The sequence below is a fragment of the Oryx dammah genome, unplaced genomic scaffold (genome assembly GCF_014754425.2).
Source record: "Oryx dammah isolate SB20612 unplaced genomic scaffold, SCBI_Odam_1.1 HiC_scaffold_21, whole genome shotgun sequence".
Lineage (NCBI taxonomy): Eukaryota > Metazoa > Chordata > Mammalia > Artiodactyla > Bovidae > Oryx > Oryx dammah.
This window is the reverse complement of record NW_024070205.1, coordinates 19921860-19938979: the sequence shown is the minus strand read 5'-3', so window position 1 is coordinate 19938979 and position 17120 is coordinate 19921860. Positions and strand designations below refer to the sequence as shown.

At 50.6% G+C, this 17120-nt stretch overlaps 1 protein-coding gene across 1 annotated transcript; it reads left to right on the top strand.

The window, feature by feature from the left end:
• The first annotated feature begins 4122 nt into the window (after window positions 1-4122).
• Window positions 4123-16208, top strand: FAM163A (family with sequence similarity 163 member A). The gene is made up of 4 exons (XM_040263885.1): window positions 4123-4991; window positions 10732-10752; window positions 11716-11830; window positions 12917-16208. Exons 3-4 carry the CDS (start codon window positions 11738-11740, stop codon window positions 13325-13327), a joined length of 504 nt encoding a protein of 167 aa, XP_040119819.1. The 5' UTR covers window positions 4123-4991; window positions 10732-10752; window positions 11716-11737; the 3' UTR covers window positions 13328-16208.
• The last annotated feature ends 912 nt before the right edge of the window (window positions 16209-17120 follow it).

Genomic DNA, 17120 nt, shown 5'->3' with positions numbered 1-17120 from the left:
TCCAAGGAGTAAGCGTCTTTTAATTTCATGGCTGCAGTCACCATCTGCAGTGATTTTGGAGCCCAACAAAATAGTCAGCCACTGTTTCCACTGTTTCCGCATCTATTTCCCATGAAGTGATGGAACCAGATGCCATGATCTTTGTTTTCTGAATGTTGAGCTTTAAGCCAACCTTTTCACTCTCCTCTTTCACTTTCATCAAGAGGCTTTTTAGTTCCTCTTCACTTTCTGTCATAAGGGTGGTGTTATCTGCATATCTGAGGTTATTGATATTTCTCCCGGCAATCTTGATTCCAGCTTGTGTTTCTTCCAGTCCAGCGTTTCTTATGATGTACTCTGCATAGAAGTTAAATAAGCAGGGTGACAATATACAGCCTTGACGTACTCCTTTTCCTATTTGGAACCAGTCTGTTGTTCCATGTCCAGTTCTAACTGTTGCTTCCTGGCCTGCATACAGATTTCTCAAGAGGCAGGTTAGGTGGTCTGGTATTCCCATCTCTTTCAGAATTTTCCACAGTTTATTGTGATCCACACAGTCAAAGGCTAAAGAATCCGCCTGCCAAGCAGAAGACATGGGTTCAATCAGGAAGATCCCCTAGAGAAGGAAATGGCAACTCACTCCAGTATTCTTGCCTAGGAAACCCCATGGACAGAGGAGCCTGGTAGGCTCCATAGAGTCTCACAGAGTCAGACATGACTTAGTGACTAAATAACAGCAACAAATGGTGAGTCAAATTGCATTACATGTGTACCGCATCTTCCCTATCCATTCCTCTGTTGACGGACACTCAGGTTGCTTCCATGGCTTGGCTACTGTGAAGAGTGCTGCTAGGAATATAGCAATGCATGTATCTTTTTGAATTATGTCTTTTCTCCAGGTATATGCCCAGAGGTGGGATTGCTGGGTCATACGGTAGTTCTATTTTTAGATTTTTAATACTCGATATTAATTTTCCATAATGGCTATATGAATTTACATTCCTACCAACAGTGTAGGAGGGTTCCCATTTCTCCACACCCTCTCCAGCATTTATCATTTGTAGGTTTTTTTGATAATGGCCGTTCTAATTTATGTGAGATGATAGTTTTGATTGTAGTTTTGACTTGCATTTCTCTGATAATTAGGATGTTGGACATCTTTCCATGTGATTTTCAGCCTTCTTGTATATCTTCTTTAGAGAAGTGTATATTTAGATCTTCTGCCCATTTTTCAAATTTTTATTTATTTTTAATTGGAGGATAATTGCTTTATAATATTTGTGTTGGTTTCTACCATACATAAATACTTTTTGATTGTGTTGTCTTTTTGATACTGAGTTGCATGAGCTGTTTGTATATTTTGGAGATTAATCCCTGTTGGTCAATTCATTTGCAGATATTTTCTCCTATTCTGTGGGTTGTCTATTCATTTTGTTTATGGTTTCCTTTGCTATGCAAAAGCTTTTAAATTTAATTAGATCCCATTTATTTATTTTTGCTTTTATTTTCATTACTCTAGGAAGTGGATCAAAAAAGATCTTGCTTCGATTTATGTCAAAGAGTGTTCTGCCTATGTTTCCCTCTAAGAGCTTCATAGTTCTGGCCTTACATTTAGAGCTTTAATCTATTTTGAGTTTATTTTGTGTATGATATTAGAGAGTATCCTAATTTCATTCTTTTATTTGTAGCTGGCCAGTTTTCCCAGCACCACTTGTTGAAGAGGCTGTTTTCTCTCCATTGTCTTGACTCCTTTGTCATAGATTAGGTGACCATAGGTGCATGGGTTTATCTCTGAACTTTCTATTCTGTCCCATTGATCTAATTTCTGTTTTTGTGCCAGCATCATACTGTTGATTACTGTAGCTTATACTATAGCCTGAAATCTGGAAGGCTGATTCCTCCAGCTCCATTTTTCTTTCTTAAGATCATTTTGGGTTTTCGGGGTCTTCTATTGTGTTTCCATACAAATTGTAAAATTTTTTGTTCTAATTCTGTGAAAAATGCTATTGGTAATTTGATAGGGATTGCATTGAATCTGTTGATTGCTTTGGTATAGTCATTTTCACAGTATGAATCCATCCAATCCCAGAACATGGTATATTTCTACATTTGTTTGTGTCATCTTTTATTTCTTTCATCAGTGTCTTATAGTTTTCAGAGTACTTAGGTAGCTCTATTCCTAGGTATTTTATTCTTTTTGATGCCTGGTAAATGGAATTGTTTCTTGAATTTCTCTTTCTGATCTTTCATTTTTAGTGTATAGAAATGCAATAGATTTCTGTGCATTAAGTTTGTAATCTGCAACTTTACCAAATTCATGGATGAGCTCTGGCAGTTTTCTTGTAGCATCTTTAGGATTTTCTATAAATAGTATCACATCATCTGCAAACAGTGACAGTTTTACTTCTTTTCCAATTTGAATTTATTTTATTTCTTTTTCTTCTCTGATTACTGTGTCTAGGACTTCCAAAACCATGTTGAATAAAAGTGGTGAGAGTGGATATCCTTGTCTTGTTTCTAATCTTAGAGGAAATGCTTTCAGTTTTTCGCCCTTGAGAATGAAGTTAGCTATGGGTTTGTCGTATATAGCTTTTACTATGTTGAGTTATGTTCCTTCTGTGCCCACTTTCTGGAGAATTTTTATCATAAATGGGTTGAATTTTGTCAAAAATTTTCTACATATACTGAGATGATTGTTTTTTATTCTTCAGTTTGTTAATGTCATGTATCACCCTAATTGATATATGTATATTGGTGAATCCTTGCATCTTTGGGATAAATTCCACTTGATCATGGTGTACGATCAAGTATCCCTTTAGTTTAAAATGTATTCAGTGGGAGAAATCTGTCCCTGCCCCTAGAGTAAAACTTATGCCAGGCCCATTGCTTTTTCATTCCCTCCTAGCTGATAGTCTCATAGTCACTCTATATAGACGCAGTTTCAGCTCAGAAATTAAGACTGTCAGTCATGAGTGATAATCAAAATACTCCCCACCCAACAGCATTATTCTCCTATTCTCCAGTTTGGATCTGCTGCAACTGGGGCATTGGGCAAAATCCCTTGCTGCTACATTCCCCCTGCTCTTACCCTCTCTCCCACTATCCTCAAGAGCTGCTGCGAAATGGAGAATTCTTGCTGGTTAGAGAGCAGAGAGTAGCTTTAGACTGGTTCCTGCTTTTGTGAATGCTTTCTGGGGCTCTTCTGAGGCTCCCTGATGGTCCCTTAACCCAGGCAAACACATCATCTCTATTCCTGGCCTTCTTGGCAACTCCTTGCTCAGCCCCTGAGGCATCTGGAGGCCTGGCCTCCTCGACTAGGGTCTTCTCACGCCTCCAGGTGGCACTATTGGGCAGGACCCAAGACAACGAGCCCTTCCAGTTCCATGGCCCTCCCGCCTCTTTTGCTGGTTGGAGTGAGAGATTCATGGCTCAGCAACAGCTCTTGCCAAGGAAATCGTCCTCACCAAATCTTCACCAGATTATTGACCCATCTCTCTTTTACAAAGCACTCATGAGTCCTGACTCAATGAACATGAATCTGAGCAAACTCCAGGAGACAGTGAAGGGAAGCCTGGTGTGCTGCAGTCCATGGGGTCACAAAGAGTCTGGCATGACTTAGCGACTGAACAACAACATGAATCCTGAAGCAGATGTGCATCCCCATGTATAGGGAGGAGGGACCTATTCCAAACTCACTTTAGTCTTCTGATGTCAACCCACTGGCATCTCCATCAACACTTAGGTGGGAAGAGTCCCACTCTGACATCCAGCTACATACGACATATATTTTCATATGAGTGAAAACATCTTTTAGAAGAGAAAGCCTGAGTGCCCAGAACATCCAAGGCAGGCACTGAAGACATTGTTAAGGCCTAGATCTAGAAGGAGGTGAAGGTGGGGATGGAGCACCTCTGCAGGTGACCAACTGCCTTCTCAACTTCTCTGGGAACTCTGTTCTTGAGACCTGCTGAACTCAGATGGGTGCAGTCCTTGAGGCATGCAAATGTCTGTGCTTTGACCTCCAGCTTCCTGCTGAGCCAGAGATCCTGGAGGTTGTCAGCTCTGTCCCTGTGGAAGGTGGCTCAGCACATCCCATTCATGGTTAGGTTCCCTCCCTAATGAAAACACACACCCGGTGGAGCAGGTTTTCCTCAGGACAGTGAGCAGCAGCCCAGCATCACCATCGGGGGCACCCTTCCTCTCCCCACCACCCCCAAAACCCCATTCCTAGGTTGGGCCCAGATGCTCCTCTAAATAAGGTTGAGTGGATAAAGAATTTTGGCTTGAAGGGATGCCCAATAATTTGCCTACACTGGATTCCTCGGTGGATCTCACCTCCTCCACCTCCATCACCATGAACTTATCCATCCAAGTGTCTGGTTGGCATGTTGGCCTGAGGAGTCAGGGTACTGGAGTAAGAGAAAGGTGTGAGCAACTCTGGGCACTGGGAATACAGACAGTTCCAGGAAAGAATGAGGTAAGGGGATGGGAAAGAAGTACATGGGGCCAGAGTGAGAGGGATCCCTATGCAGCCAAAAGGGACACGTCCCCCAGGGGACAGGGCAGCATGCTCCAGCAGGAGCATGGAAGAGGAGCCGGACTCCCTTCCCCCACTGAGCTGCACTTCCCAGAGCAGGAGGTTGCTTTTGTCCTGATGCTGCGTTGGGCAGAGGGTTCCAGGCAGTGACACTGAGGGAAAGAAACAAGGACGGGATAGGATGTGGCCTTAGAGGTCTGAGCCTAGGTTCTCAGGCTGGGGGAACCTCAGACCAAGATAGTGGTGGAGGTCAGGAAACAAGCCCCCTTGGGGGTGTCCACTCCAGAGTCCTGGGGTCACAGCCAGGTGCCAGCATGTACCCGTCTGTCCTCTCAGTCTCCTCCACCAGCTCTCACTGACTTTCTTCCCTCCCTTCTCTGGCAGGAACTGATGCCCTTGGCCATGATGCGCCCCCAGCTGCTGTCTGCTCAGGCACAGCCGGCGTGACTGGGCTGTCACTGATCCAGCTGTTCACGTAAGTGTGAGGCACGGAAGAAGGTACTTGGATCCTGGGTGAAGACAGGTGCTGGTGGAGAGGGAGCTCCAGAAAGTCCTGGTCACAGAGGGTGGGCCCAGGGCTCTGCAGTTGGCAACAGCCTTTGTTCTCTTTGGCTGCCCTCAGCCCCTGAGTTGGTTCCCACTGAATCCATTCTGTCCAGGCCTTGTGAGGGTACATAGGGACCTTCTTCTCAAAGCCTTGGAAATTAATCAGGCAAGAGATGTGGCAGAAACTCCATAGCACTGGCCCTTCAGTCCTGACTCCAGTCCTGACTCAAACACTTGCTATTATGACTTTAGGCAAATCCTCCTGATGCTGTAAAGTGCCGCACTCAATATGGCAGCAAATGTGGAAAACTCAGCAGTGGCCACAGGACTGGAAAATGTCAGTTTTCATTCCAATCCTAAAGAAGGGCAATACCAAAGAATGTTCAAACTACCGCACAGTTTCACTCATTTCACACACTGTCATGCTCAAAATCCTTCAAGCTAGGCTTCAACGGTAGGTGAACTAAGAACTAGATGTACAAGCTGGATTTAGAAAAGGCAGAGGAACTGGACATCAAATTGCCAACATCTGTTGGATCATAGAAAAAGCAAGGGAATTCCAGAAAAACATCTGCTTCATTGACTACACTAAAGCTTTTGACTGTGTGGATCATAACCAACTATGGAAAATTCTTAAAAAGATGGGAATACCAGACCACCTTACCTGCCTCCTGAGAAACCTGTATACAGGTCCAGAAGCAGCAGTTACAACCAGACAAGGAACAATGGACTGGTTCAAAATTGGTCAAGGAGTACGTCAAGGCTGTATATTGTCACCCTGCTTATTTAACTTATACACATAGTACATCATGAGAAATCCCAGGTTGGATAAAGCCCAAGCTAGAATCAAGACTGCCAAGAGAAATATCAATAACCTCAGATATGCAGATGATACCACCCTAATGGCAGAAAGCGAAGAGGAACTAAAGAACCTCTTGATGAAGGTGAAAGAGGAGAATGAAAAAGCTGGCTTAAAACTCAATATTCAAAAGACAAAGATCATGGCATCTGGTCCCATCACTTCATAGCAAATAGTCAGGGGAAAAATGGGAACAGTGACAGAGTTTATTTTCTTGGGTTCCAAAATGACCTTGGACAGTAACTGCAGCTATGAAATTAAAAGACGCTTGCTCCTTAAAAGAAAAGCTATGACCAACCTAAACAGCATATTAAAAAGCAGAGACATCACTTTGCCAACAAAGGTCCTTATAGTCAAAGCTATAGTTTTTCAGATGTCATGTTCAGATGTGAGAGTTAGACCATAAAGAAGGCTAAGAGCCGAAGAACTGATGCTTTCACACTGTGGTGTTGGAGAAGACTTTTGAGAGTCCCTTGGAAAGCAAGGACAGCAAACCAGTCAAACCTAAAGGAAATCAACCCTTAGTATTTATTGAAAAGGCTGACGCTGAAGCTGAAGCTCCAATACTTTGGCCACCTGATTCGAAGAGCTGCTGCTGCTGCTGCTAAGTCACTTCAGTCGTGTCCGACTCTGTGCGACCCCATAGATGGCAGCCCACCAGGCTCCCTGTCCCTGGGATTCTCAAGGCAAGAACACTGGAGTGGGTTGCCATTTCCTTCTCCAATGCATGAAAGTGAAAAGTGAAAGTGAAGTCACTCAGTCGTGTCCAACTCTTATCGACCCCATGGACTGTAGCCCACCAGGCTCCTCCGTCCATGGGATTTTCCAGGGAAGAGTACTGGAGTGGGGTGCCATTGCCTTCATTGGAAAAGACCCTGATGCTGGGAAAGACTGAGGGGAGGAGGAGAAGGGGACGACAGAGGAGGAGATGGTTGGATGGCATCGCTGACTCCATGGACATGAGTCTGAGTGAATTCCAAGAGATAGTGAAGGACAGGGAAGCCTGGCGTGCTGCAGTCCATAGGGTCGCAAAGAGTCAGACACAACTTAGTGACTGAACAACAGATAGAATTGAATCCAGCAAGGAACCCGAACCTGTGCCATCAACATCCGGCATGAGTGAAATTGTAGCTTGCCCTCCATCTCCTATTGTTGACAGTCCTTCAGCTCTACCATCTCCCATCTCCTCTCCCTCTAGTCAGTAATCTTCTTGCCTGTTCCGTAAATGCCAGCCCCTGAATGGCAGCTGTTTACTACTGTAGTTTTAAAGATACTGTAGTTTAAGATTAAAAATGTTTTGTGTTTGTTTTTACATATTGTTTGTGTGGAAAGTATTATAAACCTATTGCAGTACACTACTATATAGCCAGTTGTGTTAGCTGGGTACCTAGGCTAACTTTGTTGGACTTAACGAGCAAATTGGACTTAATGATTGTGCTCTCAGAACAGAAGGCATTCACATGTAGGAGAAAAGACAAAGAAAGAAAGTGAAGTCACTCAGTCGTGTCCGACTCTTTGCGACCCCCTGGACTGTAGCCTACCAGGCTCCTCTGTCCATGGGATTTTCCAGGCAAGAATACTGGAGTGGGTTGCCATTTCAGACTTACGGTAAACTGTAGAATGAAAACTGTTTAGGTTCAGGGAGTTATTGTGATTATTTACATTTATTTGCAAGGAGAAAATAAGCTCACCTGAAACCATAAACACCCTTGGGGTCCAAAATTGAAATGCTAAGTTGCACCACCAGGACTGGACCCTCCAGGGGCCTGGCGGGGACCTGGCTAGTTGACCACATGCACTTTACAGCTCCCTTCTTGGTTTACGACTGTGAGGCCAGACTTAAGCGGTCACAAAATGTCTGGGTCTCCCTTTTCTGCACAGATAACCATGTTTGAAAGGTATCTTAGAGTTTACAAGGGGCCATTGTATATGTGAATCCTTTTATTCACGGTCATACTAGTAAGCTGCGTTTTTTTTGTAATCTCTCTTTTACAAATGAAAAAGAAGGCCAGCTTCCAAGATGGGGTGTCTGCTAAGTGGCACATTTGGGCTTTGAATGGGCCTTCGGCCCCATGGCTCCGCCTGTACCGCCTTGCTCCCCTTTCCAGGCCACTTCTGCTGTGCAGCCTTCATGGTGCTGAAAGAGGGAGGCCAGGCACAGAGGGCAGAGAAGGAAGGACGCTCTCCCTGTATGGTTTCATAATTCCCTGCTTCCTAAAGCGGCCTGGGGACCAGGGGACCAGACCAAGACTTTCAGGAGGCTCCTCCAACCTCAGGTCGCTAGGGTCTCTCTGTTTCTTGAGCCATCTCAGGGGTGGGCAGGCCAGTGAAGCAGGAGAAGGAGGAGTGGTGTTGTTGTGATGGTGTATAAGTCCTCCCAAGGCTGAGGTTCACCTTCTCACTCCAAGTCCCAACAAACGCCCCAATGAACCCTGAAGCATGGCTCACCACACATTTCAGCAGTCAAACGTTTCCAACAAGGATGCTCTGACTGCAGATGAGACGCAAGTGGAGAGATACACTGCCCTCTGGTGGTCAATCAGGGTCATTACTGCCAGGCCTGTAAAAGAAACGCTGCCTGGGGAAGGATATATATGTATGTTAGTCGCTCAGTTGTGTCAGATTCTGCGACCCTATGGACGGTAGCCCTCCAGGCTCCTCTGTCCATGGACTTTTCCAGGCAAGAATACTGGAGGGGGTTGCCATGCCCTCCTGCATGGGATCTTCCCCAACCCAGGGATCGAACCCAGGTCTTCTGCGTTGCAGGCACATTCCTTACCATCTGAGCCATCAGGGAAGCCCATATGGGGAAGTGATTACTTTTATTAAGTGCCTGCTGTGTGCCAGGCACTATGTACAAAGCTGCAGGATAGGAGAGAGTATAACATGCAACTCCTGACCCCACAGGACTTATAATTTAATGCAGGAGTCACGATGTTCCCACACGAGTTGACAAGCATTGCACCAAGATAGGATCTGAAAAGTGGCCCATGGAAAGGCGTTACAGTAGAAGTGCAAAAAGAGAGATTGCATCACGATGAGGCAGCTGGGGAAGGCTTCTCAGAGCCCTGAAGGATGGGCAGAATTGAAACAGATGGAGAAAGTGAGAGATTATGGCCTCCCCTACTGAAACCCTTCAGGAGCCTCCATTGACTCCATAAGCATTAAATCCCATGTCCTTGCCTGCTTTGCAGCCTCTCCTGCTTCATGCCTACCCCAGCCTTCTTGGATCCTTACAGTTTCCTGAGAACTGTATGTTGCCTCTGTGTTCTTTCACACTCCTGGACTGTGCAATCCACCCTCTGCACTTTGTCTGCTGGACAAGCCCCCACATTGCTTTTAGAACTCTGCTCATGGAACATAGTGTGTTCTCTGGAACTTTTCCCCAAGTAGGTAGCTGCCCCCTCCTCTGTGTTCTCACAGCCCCTGGTCTGTGCGTCTCTGGTTCATAAGGTTTATTAAGTGTCTTTTCATCACTAGCGTCTTAAGAACTGGGACTATCTGATGGGCAGAGGATTCCTGAGGCGGGAGAGGGTGGACAGTGGGCAGTGAGAAGGGAAAAATAAATTGGTGGTGAGCATGCAGGGAAGTCAGGGAGGGAAAAGCCACTGAAGCTCAGTCTAAATTAAGTCTGCACCCAGATCAATGTGTCCTGAAGGCAGCCAGAAAGGCTCTGGAGTAAGAGGGGAGCAGGGGCATGGTGAAGGGCTGACTGTAGGTGATGTGAAGACAAAACCAGTGAAATCCTTTAGGAACCCATCGCACCAGTGCAGGTATGCTGCATACAGTCATAATTGGTGTGAGGAATCGAAGACTGGAAGAAGCCAAACAATTGGAGGATTTGAAAGTCTGGGCAGGGACTTCCCTGGTAGTCCAGTGGTTAAGAATCCAATGCAGGGGACACAGGTTCCATCCCTGGTCCAGGAAGATCCCACACACCACGGAGCAGCTAAGCTTGTGCACCACAACTCCTGAGCTGAAGCTCATGTTGCCTGGAGCCCATGCTGAGCAGTAAGAGAAGCTATGGCAGCGCAAGCCTGTGCACCGCAACAAAGACGAGTCCTCACTCACCGCAACTAGAGGAAGCCGTGTGCAGCAACAAAGAGCGTTTAACATTTATTTTAAACATTAAAAAGAAATGCTTATTTATTTATCAACAAATAAACATTTTAAAAGAAGAAACTCTGGGCACCTAGGGGAATGTGCCACAACCTTGTCAAACTCCAATGTGCAGATATTCACCTGGGGCCTTGTTAAAACACATGTTCTGACTCCTTTGGCTGGTGGAGGGGCCTGAGATGCTACGTATCTAACCAGCTCCCAGGTGCTGCCTGGACTGGTCCACAGACCACACTGTGAGCATCTTTGAGTGAGTTAGAAGCAGTGCCGGGTCCATGCCGGGCTCCAGGAGCACAATGGTGAGGAGCAGATGGTGTCTCTGGGTAAGGAAAGGCACCCCTTCCCCAGGTGGACACAGTGGGACACACGGCTTCCTGAGCAGCTGGTGTTCCAGCCCCCGCTTGCCCTTTGAGAGAGAGACAACCTGTAAAACCCTTTGTGGCAGCTCCAGGAGAACCGGTAACTCAGAGGTCGGCAGAGGTGGGGGAGCCCACTGGAAGACAGGGTAATGACTTGGCCTGTCACAATTGGGCCCAAGCTGCAAGCTGGAGACTCAGATCTGGGACCAGCGGGCCTGCTGATGACAGAGCCGGGTGAGGTGAGGTAGAGCCCAGCAACTAATCGAACCCTTGGGGCCTTTTTCAGGATGACACTCTTCTAACACATTTCCGTTTCTTTTGTTGTCTTGCAGGTCACTGTTCCCTTTATGAACGTAAGTGCTTGCGGTCCTCAAGATGCCAAGTCTCCTCCCACCCTCCTGCTCCATTGGCGGAGTCAGCCTTGGCCCCTGTGTGCCTGGGGGGGTCGAGAATCTTTGTTCAGTGACCTGAAAGGGGAGTCAGCCGTCAGACAGCCTCACATCCGGAGCATGCCTCTGCCCCACCCAGCTCCCCTTAGCAGGACCCCTCTCCCCAGCCTTGCCCCAACCTTCCAGGAGCCAGAATGTGCCTGCTAGCTCCCTCTGAGCTCACCTTGCCCTTGTTTCCTGTATGAGTTGGAAAGAGAGAACAGATGCCACCCGAATGAGTGTGGTTTGGAGCCAGGGCAGAACCAAGTGGAACTTCTGAGGCTCAGACCCTGAGCCTTCCACCTACGTCAAGGGCTCTGGGACCGTGGGTGTTTGTGCCCTGGAACCTGGCCACTGGGGGTGAACCAGGCTGGGTGGACTCTCAGCCAGATCAAGTAGAGCCTCAGCTAATTGTGAGTAAAGCAAGGAAAGTGAACAACTATCTCAAAAGGTGATTTTGAAGATTAATTGAGATAACCAGGGGCGAGCTCAGCACAGTGCCTCACACAGGCTACGCCCTCAGAAACAGAAGCTATTTATTCTCTGTGTCTAGGTCCCATGGGGTGGGGGGCCTGGGGAAGGACCAAGGTGGGGGGTTGAGCATGATGTGGGGACAGGGGAGAGGAGAATTAAAGCAGAAAGACAGCAAGAACCGTTGAAACTAGAGGGAAACGGGGAGCAGAATTACACCCGCAGTCAGCTCTCCGCCGCCTCTCTTCCCTCCCACAGCTGTGAGTCCCAGGTTAGGCTGGCCTGGCCGCTGTGTCTGCAGGAAGCTCCTGGCGTCCCACCGCCAGGGCCCTCCCTGCTCTCAGGTGCCCCCGTCCCCACCACGCCTCCAGCTGAGACAGGTCAGCTGCCCTCACCTCTCCCCACGCGTCTTGGCAGAGTTTGATGGGGCGCCGGGCGGATGACAGCGGGAACAGTCGTGATCACTGGCGGAATCCTAGCTACGGTCATCCTCCTCTGCATCATTGCCGTCCTATGCTACTGTAGGCTCCAGGTCAGTGCCCGGGCCCCGGCCACAGGCTGCCAGCAAACCGCTTCCCCAGCGTGGAGGCGACAAAGCCCCAAGCCTGGAAAGTGGGAGGCTTCTGTCAAGGGAGCTGGACCTTGCGGGGTGGTCAGAAGGGAGCTTTCCCTCAGCCTGCAGGCTCTGGGCACCCGAGCAAGTGAGCTGGGAAAGCACCGAGTGCTTGTGTGGTGTCTCCTGGACGTCTGAGATTTCAGGATTAGTGGGAAGGACACCTGTGGGGAGACAGAAAGCAGCTCCCAGCACCCCAGCCTGGGCTCAGTGGAATCTGTGTGCCCCTCCCTCTCTGCCTCCCTGCCTCTCTCAACCACGTGAGTGCTAAGTCGCTCAGTCAAGTCCGACTTTTTGCGACCCCATGGACTGTAGCCCCCCAGGCTCCTCTGTCCATGGGATTCTCCAGGCAAGAATACTGGAGTGGGTTGCCATTTCCTTCTCCAGGAGATCTTTCCCACCTAACAATTGAACCCGCATCTCTTAAGTCTCCTGCATTGACAGGTGGGTTCTTTACCCCTAACGCCACCTGGGAAGCCTCTCAACAGCCACCTGGAGTTAATACACAGGAAGTAGGTGGAGGAACGGAGAAGGCAATGGCACCCCACTCCAGTACTCTTGCCTGGCAAATCCCATGGACAGAGGAGCCTGGTGGGCTGCAGTCCATGGGGTCGCAAAGAGTCGGACATGACTGAGGGACTTCACTTTCACTTTTCACTTTCATTCATTGGAGAAGGAAATGGCAACCCACTCCAGTGTTCTTGCCTGGAGAATCCCAGGGACGGGGTAGCCTGGTGGGCTGCCGTCTATGGGGTTGCACAGAGTCGGACACGACTGAAGCGACTTAGCAGCAGCAGCAGCAGCAGGTGGAGGAAGCGAGAAGAACTAATCTTGTGGGGCCGGGAGGATTTCTCTGTGGACCGTGGGCGCCTGGTGTTGACTTGTGTCTCCAGGGTTGACCAAGGGCCCCATGCAGGGTCCTCGGCGGAGCAGGGGCGTGGGTGTCTGCGCATACCTAGAGGGGGGCACCCCACCCTCAGGCAGCTCTCTGCTCTCTCCCTTCAGTATTACTGCTGCAAGAAGAGCAGAGCGGAGGATGCAGACGAGGAAGAGGAGGAGGAGCATGACCTGCCCACACACCCCAGAGGCCCCACCTGCAATGCCTGCAGCTCCCAGGCCCTGGATGGCCGAGGCGGCCTGCCACCTTTCCCCGGCGAGCCCTGCGGCCAGCCGTGCAGGGTGGCGGCTGGCCACTGCACTGCCTGCTCCCCATACACCTCCCCCTTTTACATACGGACGGCTGACATGGTGCCCAACGGGGGTGGAGGCGAGAGGCTCTCCTTTGCTCCCACCTACTACAAGGAGGGGGGACCCGCATCTCTCCAAGTGGCAGCGCCCCAGAGTTACCCGGTGACATGGCCAGGCTCTGGGCGCGAGGCCTTCACCAATCCAAGGGCTATTAGTACAGACGTGTAACCCCTTTCACCCCCGACCCCCCCAACACATACCAACACTGCTGCCCCCCACCCCCAGGATCAGCAGTGGGGACAGCGGACGACCCCTCCCACAGCCTGCAAGGACCTTCTCAGTTTTTCTGGCTCTCCTTGCCCCACAGCGGAAGGCTCACCTGGATTCAGGATGTCGAGGGCATTGAGAGCCAGGGCAGGGGCTGGCCCCACGGCCCAGAGGAAGGGGGCCTGACAGGTCGTGTTGGCAGCCTGGCCGGCTTCTCTGCTGGGACTTTCCTCCGGCCAGGCCTGCATGGCCACAGCCCTCGTGCTTCCCTCTATCCCCTGGCTTTGCCAGACTCTGAGGAGACGAGCAGGAGCACCAGGAGAAGCTAAGCAATGGCTCCGGAGGTCTCCAGAGTCCTTGGGGGATGAAAGGAGAAAGTGGGGGTGAGGGCAAGGGGAGAGGCCAGACCTGAGGCACTGGCAGAACTCGAGAAGGGGTGGGGAAGGATTGAAGGGCTTTTTCAGGACTTGCTTGCCGCAATGAATCCAAGAGCTAGTTTACCATCTTGTTTTGTACTTCAGCTTCCTAGAGACTGTAGTCCCTGTAGCTGTTCCAACACAGATGTTACTTCCTGAACATGCTTGTATTTGCCCCCATCCTCATGGAGCATAGCAACTTTAAAGGCCATGGCATAAGGTTATTTGCAGGGAATGCACCCAACATGAACATCTAGCCTTGTCTCCCCACGAATCCTCTTTCTCTGTCTTGGGAACCAGCTATCCTGGCTGTTGAAACTTTTCCAAGTTTCATTACTAGAGTTTGAGTAGCTTAGCGAAGGAGAGCCTGCCCTTGGTGTCTGGGGTCCTGGTCCACCACGCTGAGTGTGGTGCCTCAGTGCGGCCCTGCAAGGACCTGTGCATTCCCAGGTGTATACACACACACACATCCTTCACCGCCAAGTGTGTACACACAGGCCTGTCACCACCTAGTGTGTGCACACACACCATCACCACCAGCGCTCACCAGGGCCCTGCCACCTTCAAGAGCCGCAGAGCAGAAGAGTGATGTGCCAGCTAGAAAGAAAGTCTGTCTCCAGACAGCAGGAGTGACAGGTGGTCAGGGTGGTGGCCACAGCAGCCAGCTGATGGGTACAGGAAGCGCCTGAGGAGTCTCCCGTGAAACGATGCTGCCGTGAGGAAGCCCCTCCAGAGACCCGGTATCCTACCTGGGCATCCAGCTGTGAGGCCGCAGACCAGCACCCCGTCTTTCCACCAGGGACGGCAGCGCTGGCTCCGAGGATGGGGGCAGATTTGACTTGGCAATCAGATTCCACGCTGGTCACCCTCCCTCTGCTGACCCAACCCTCAGTCTCTGAACCAGGGCCTGTTTATTGCTGGGTCGCTCCAGCCCCAAGTCCAGATCCCAGATATAACTCAGCTGTAGCCTTATGCTGTTTGCGTGGCTGCATCTGATGAGTGTCCCAGTTGATGTAAGGGGTGGCTGCCCACCCCCTCCTAAGGGCATTAGTAACCCCCAGCCTCTCTTGAGTCGTTGCAGTGTGTGGGACAAGAAGGGAGCAGGCCCCTTGGCTGATTTTTGCTGAACTTTGATTTTTGCATCTGAGAAAGGGAGGGTGCAGCTGGGGGAGGGGTGAAGGGGAAGAGAATTCGCCATACCTTTGCATCCCTCTGGGCACTTCTCACCTTGCATCTCAATCTGGAATCGAGGCTAACTGGGTTGAGAACCAGAGGACCTGGGGTCTGGTCACATTGGGTTACTCTGGGTCTTCTGAGGACTGGTCCCTTATCTCCTCTGAGACCCCATTTCCTCCAGGGCAATGAGACTCACCCAGATGGACTCTGAGGGCCCTTTAGTACTCCAGGAAACCAGGAATCCCCGAAAATTCCTGCTGCCCAGACTGCTCTCTCGCGCGCGCGCGTGTGCTCCAGTCCTGGCAGGGGGCTGGATACACTTTCCAACTGCCTGATCCAGTGTGCACGGATGCATGTTGATGGATCCGAGACCACAGTACATCACAGGATTAGCTGGCGAAACAATTTTAACATCAGAAAAAAGCCAACATGTTTGACCCTCCTACTGGGTGACTTCAAGTTCTCTGCTACTAGGAAGCAGCTTTCAGTGGGGGTAATCAGCTCTGTCTCCGAGAGCCCAGAGGGACCAGCTTAGGGACAATGGCTTTCGCATCCCCACACCCATCCCACTGCCAGCCCTTCCTGGGCTAAGCACACCCATTGATGTGAGCTGCTGGGCCTGGCCACCCTAGCTGCCTCCTGATGGCCAGCCCCAGTGCCTTGCTGCCCTGGGATTCCACAGTTGCACAACCACATCAGGGGCTGTCCCTCCTCGCCCCCAAAATTCTAGTACCTCCCACCTTCAGAGAAGTCAAGACCCAGTCAACTCTTAACGTGCTTCTTGGCCCTCATCCTTTGAGATCCCGGAGTGAGAAGCATCTTCGTACAGTCCCTCCCTCCTCCCAGAGCTTCCCCAGCCTCAATCAACCCACAAGTCAACGTCTGAGTTTGGGGCATTGGAGAGATGGTGGCCACGCTCCCCCTGCCCCGACCGCCCCACACTGCTCCGGGCACAGCCTCGAGGTTGCCCGCCAGCCTCCCAGCAGCTGCGAGGACCTTGCCTGTGGAAGAGGAAGCTCACCCCACTCCACTGCATTGTACTTTTTAGCCGCCGAGTCTGTGCTCTGGGACACTGGACACTTTTCAAATTGCACCCTAAAAAGGAAGCAGAGAGGCAGGGACCCCCTGCTCTCGCCAACTTTTCTCTCCACTTCACTGCTCCCACTACAGAGTTCTTGCCCTGCATCTTTGATAACTTGGAGTCACAACCAAGCAAATGTCCAAAATAAAGGAGAAATTTGAAATAGAAACCCCTGCAGGTCCTCTGTGCTTTACCTGGGGGGAGAGGCAGCAGGGCACGGATTGAAGAGTGAACGCCCCCTTCTCAGTGCCCAGAGTGTCCTTTCTCCGCACTGAGGTCTGCCAGCTTCCTCTCCCTCCCAGCTTCCTTCTGCCGTGCCCCCCGCCACCCCCCATCCCTTTTCTTGCCTCAATCAGAGCTCACTTCCAGGAGGGATGTGTTGTGTGTTGGGAAAGGGGATTGAAGCATAGCTGCTGCTGCCCCCTGAGGTGGGGCGTCTCCCTGGGGAGCAGCCTGCCCCCCAAGCCTCACTGTCCAGGCCCCGGTGTCCCCCCTGTAGTTTGCCTTAAGTCCCCAACTCTGAGGCCTGAGGAGACCCTGACAGCCTGAGGAGGGAAGGCCAGAGAGTCTGGGGACCCGCTCCTGAGCTCAGCAGGGATGGTGATACCAGAAGAAGTGTGCGGTGAGGACCAGAGAGCCGGGGTGGAGGTTCTGGGCGAAAGGCAGTGTTCCGGGAGGACGAGGGTGGAACTGGAGCCGCGCACATGCCTGTGAACGTGTGTGAGAGAGAAAAAGAGACACCCACGCCTCGTCTCAGGACCACACAGCCCGTGGGGCAGCGGGCAGCCTGGCCCGAGTCATGCAGCACCCAGGCCCCTGGAGTCAGGGTTCTCCGCCCCGGTAGGCCTTTGACCCTCAGCCAGGGGGCAGCTGGCTACAGCTCTGTCACCAGCTGTCCCCTGGGAACAAAAAACCTGAGGCAAATCTCTTATCACTGCACCCACCCCGGGCTTGGGCACCTCCTCCACTCCCCACAGAGCAGCCGCACACACCCTCGCCCACCCACCGCCTCTCCCCAGCACCTCAGGCCACGGAGTGCACTTTTCTGTGTCTCAGTTTCCTCATCCATAAAACTGAGCTT

Excerpts from the sequence above, each read along its gene's own strand:
- FAM163A (XM_040263885.1), top strand. The coding sequence starts at position 11,738 with ATGACAGCGGGAACAGTCGTGATCACTGGCGGAATCCTAGCTACGGTC. Across the intron at positions 11,831-12,916 it reads TATGCTACTGTAGGCTCCAG|TATTACTGCTGCAAGAAGAG; the intron begins GTCAGTGCCCGG and ends CTCTCCCTTCAG.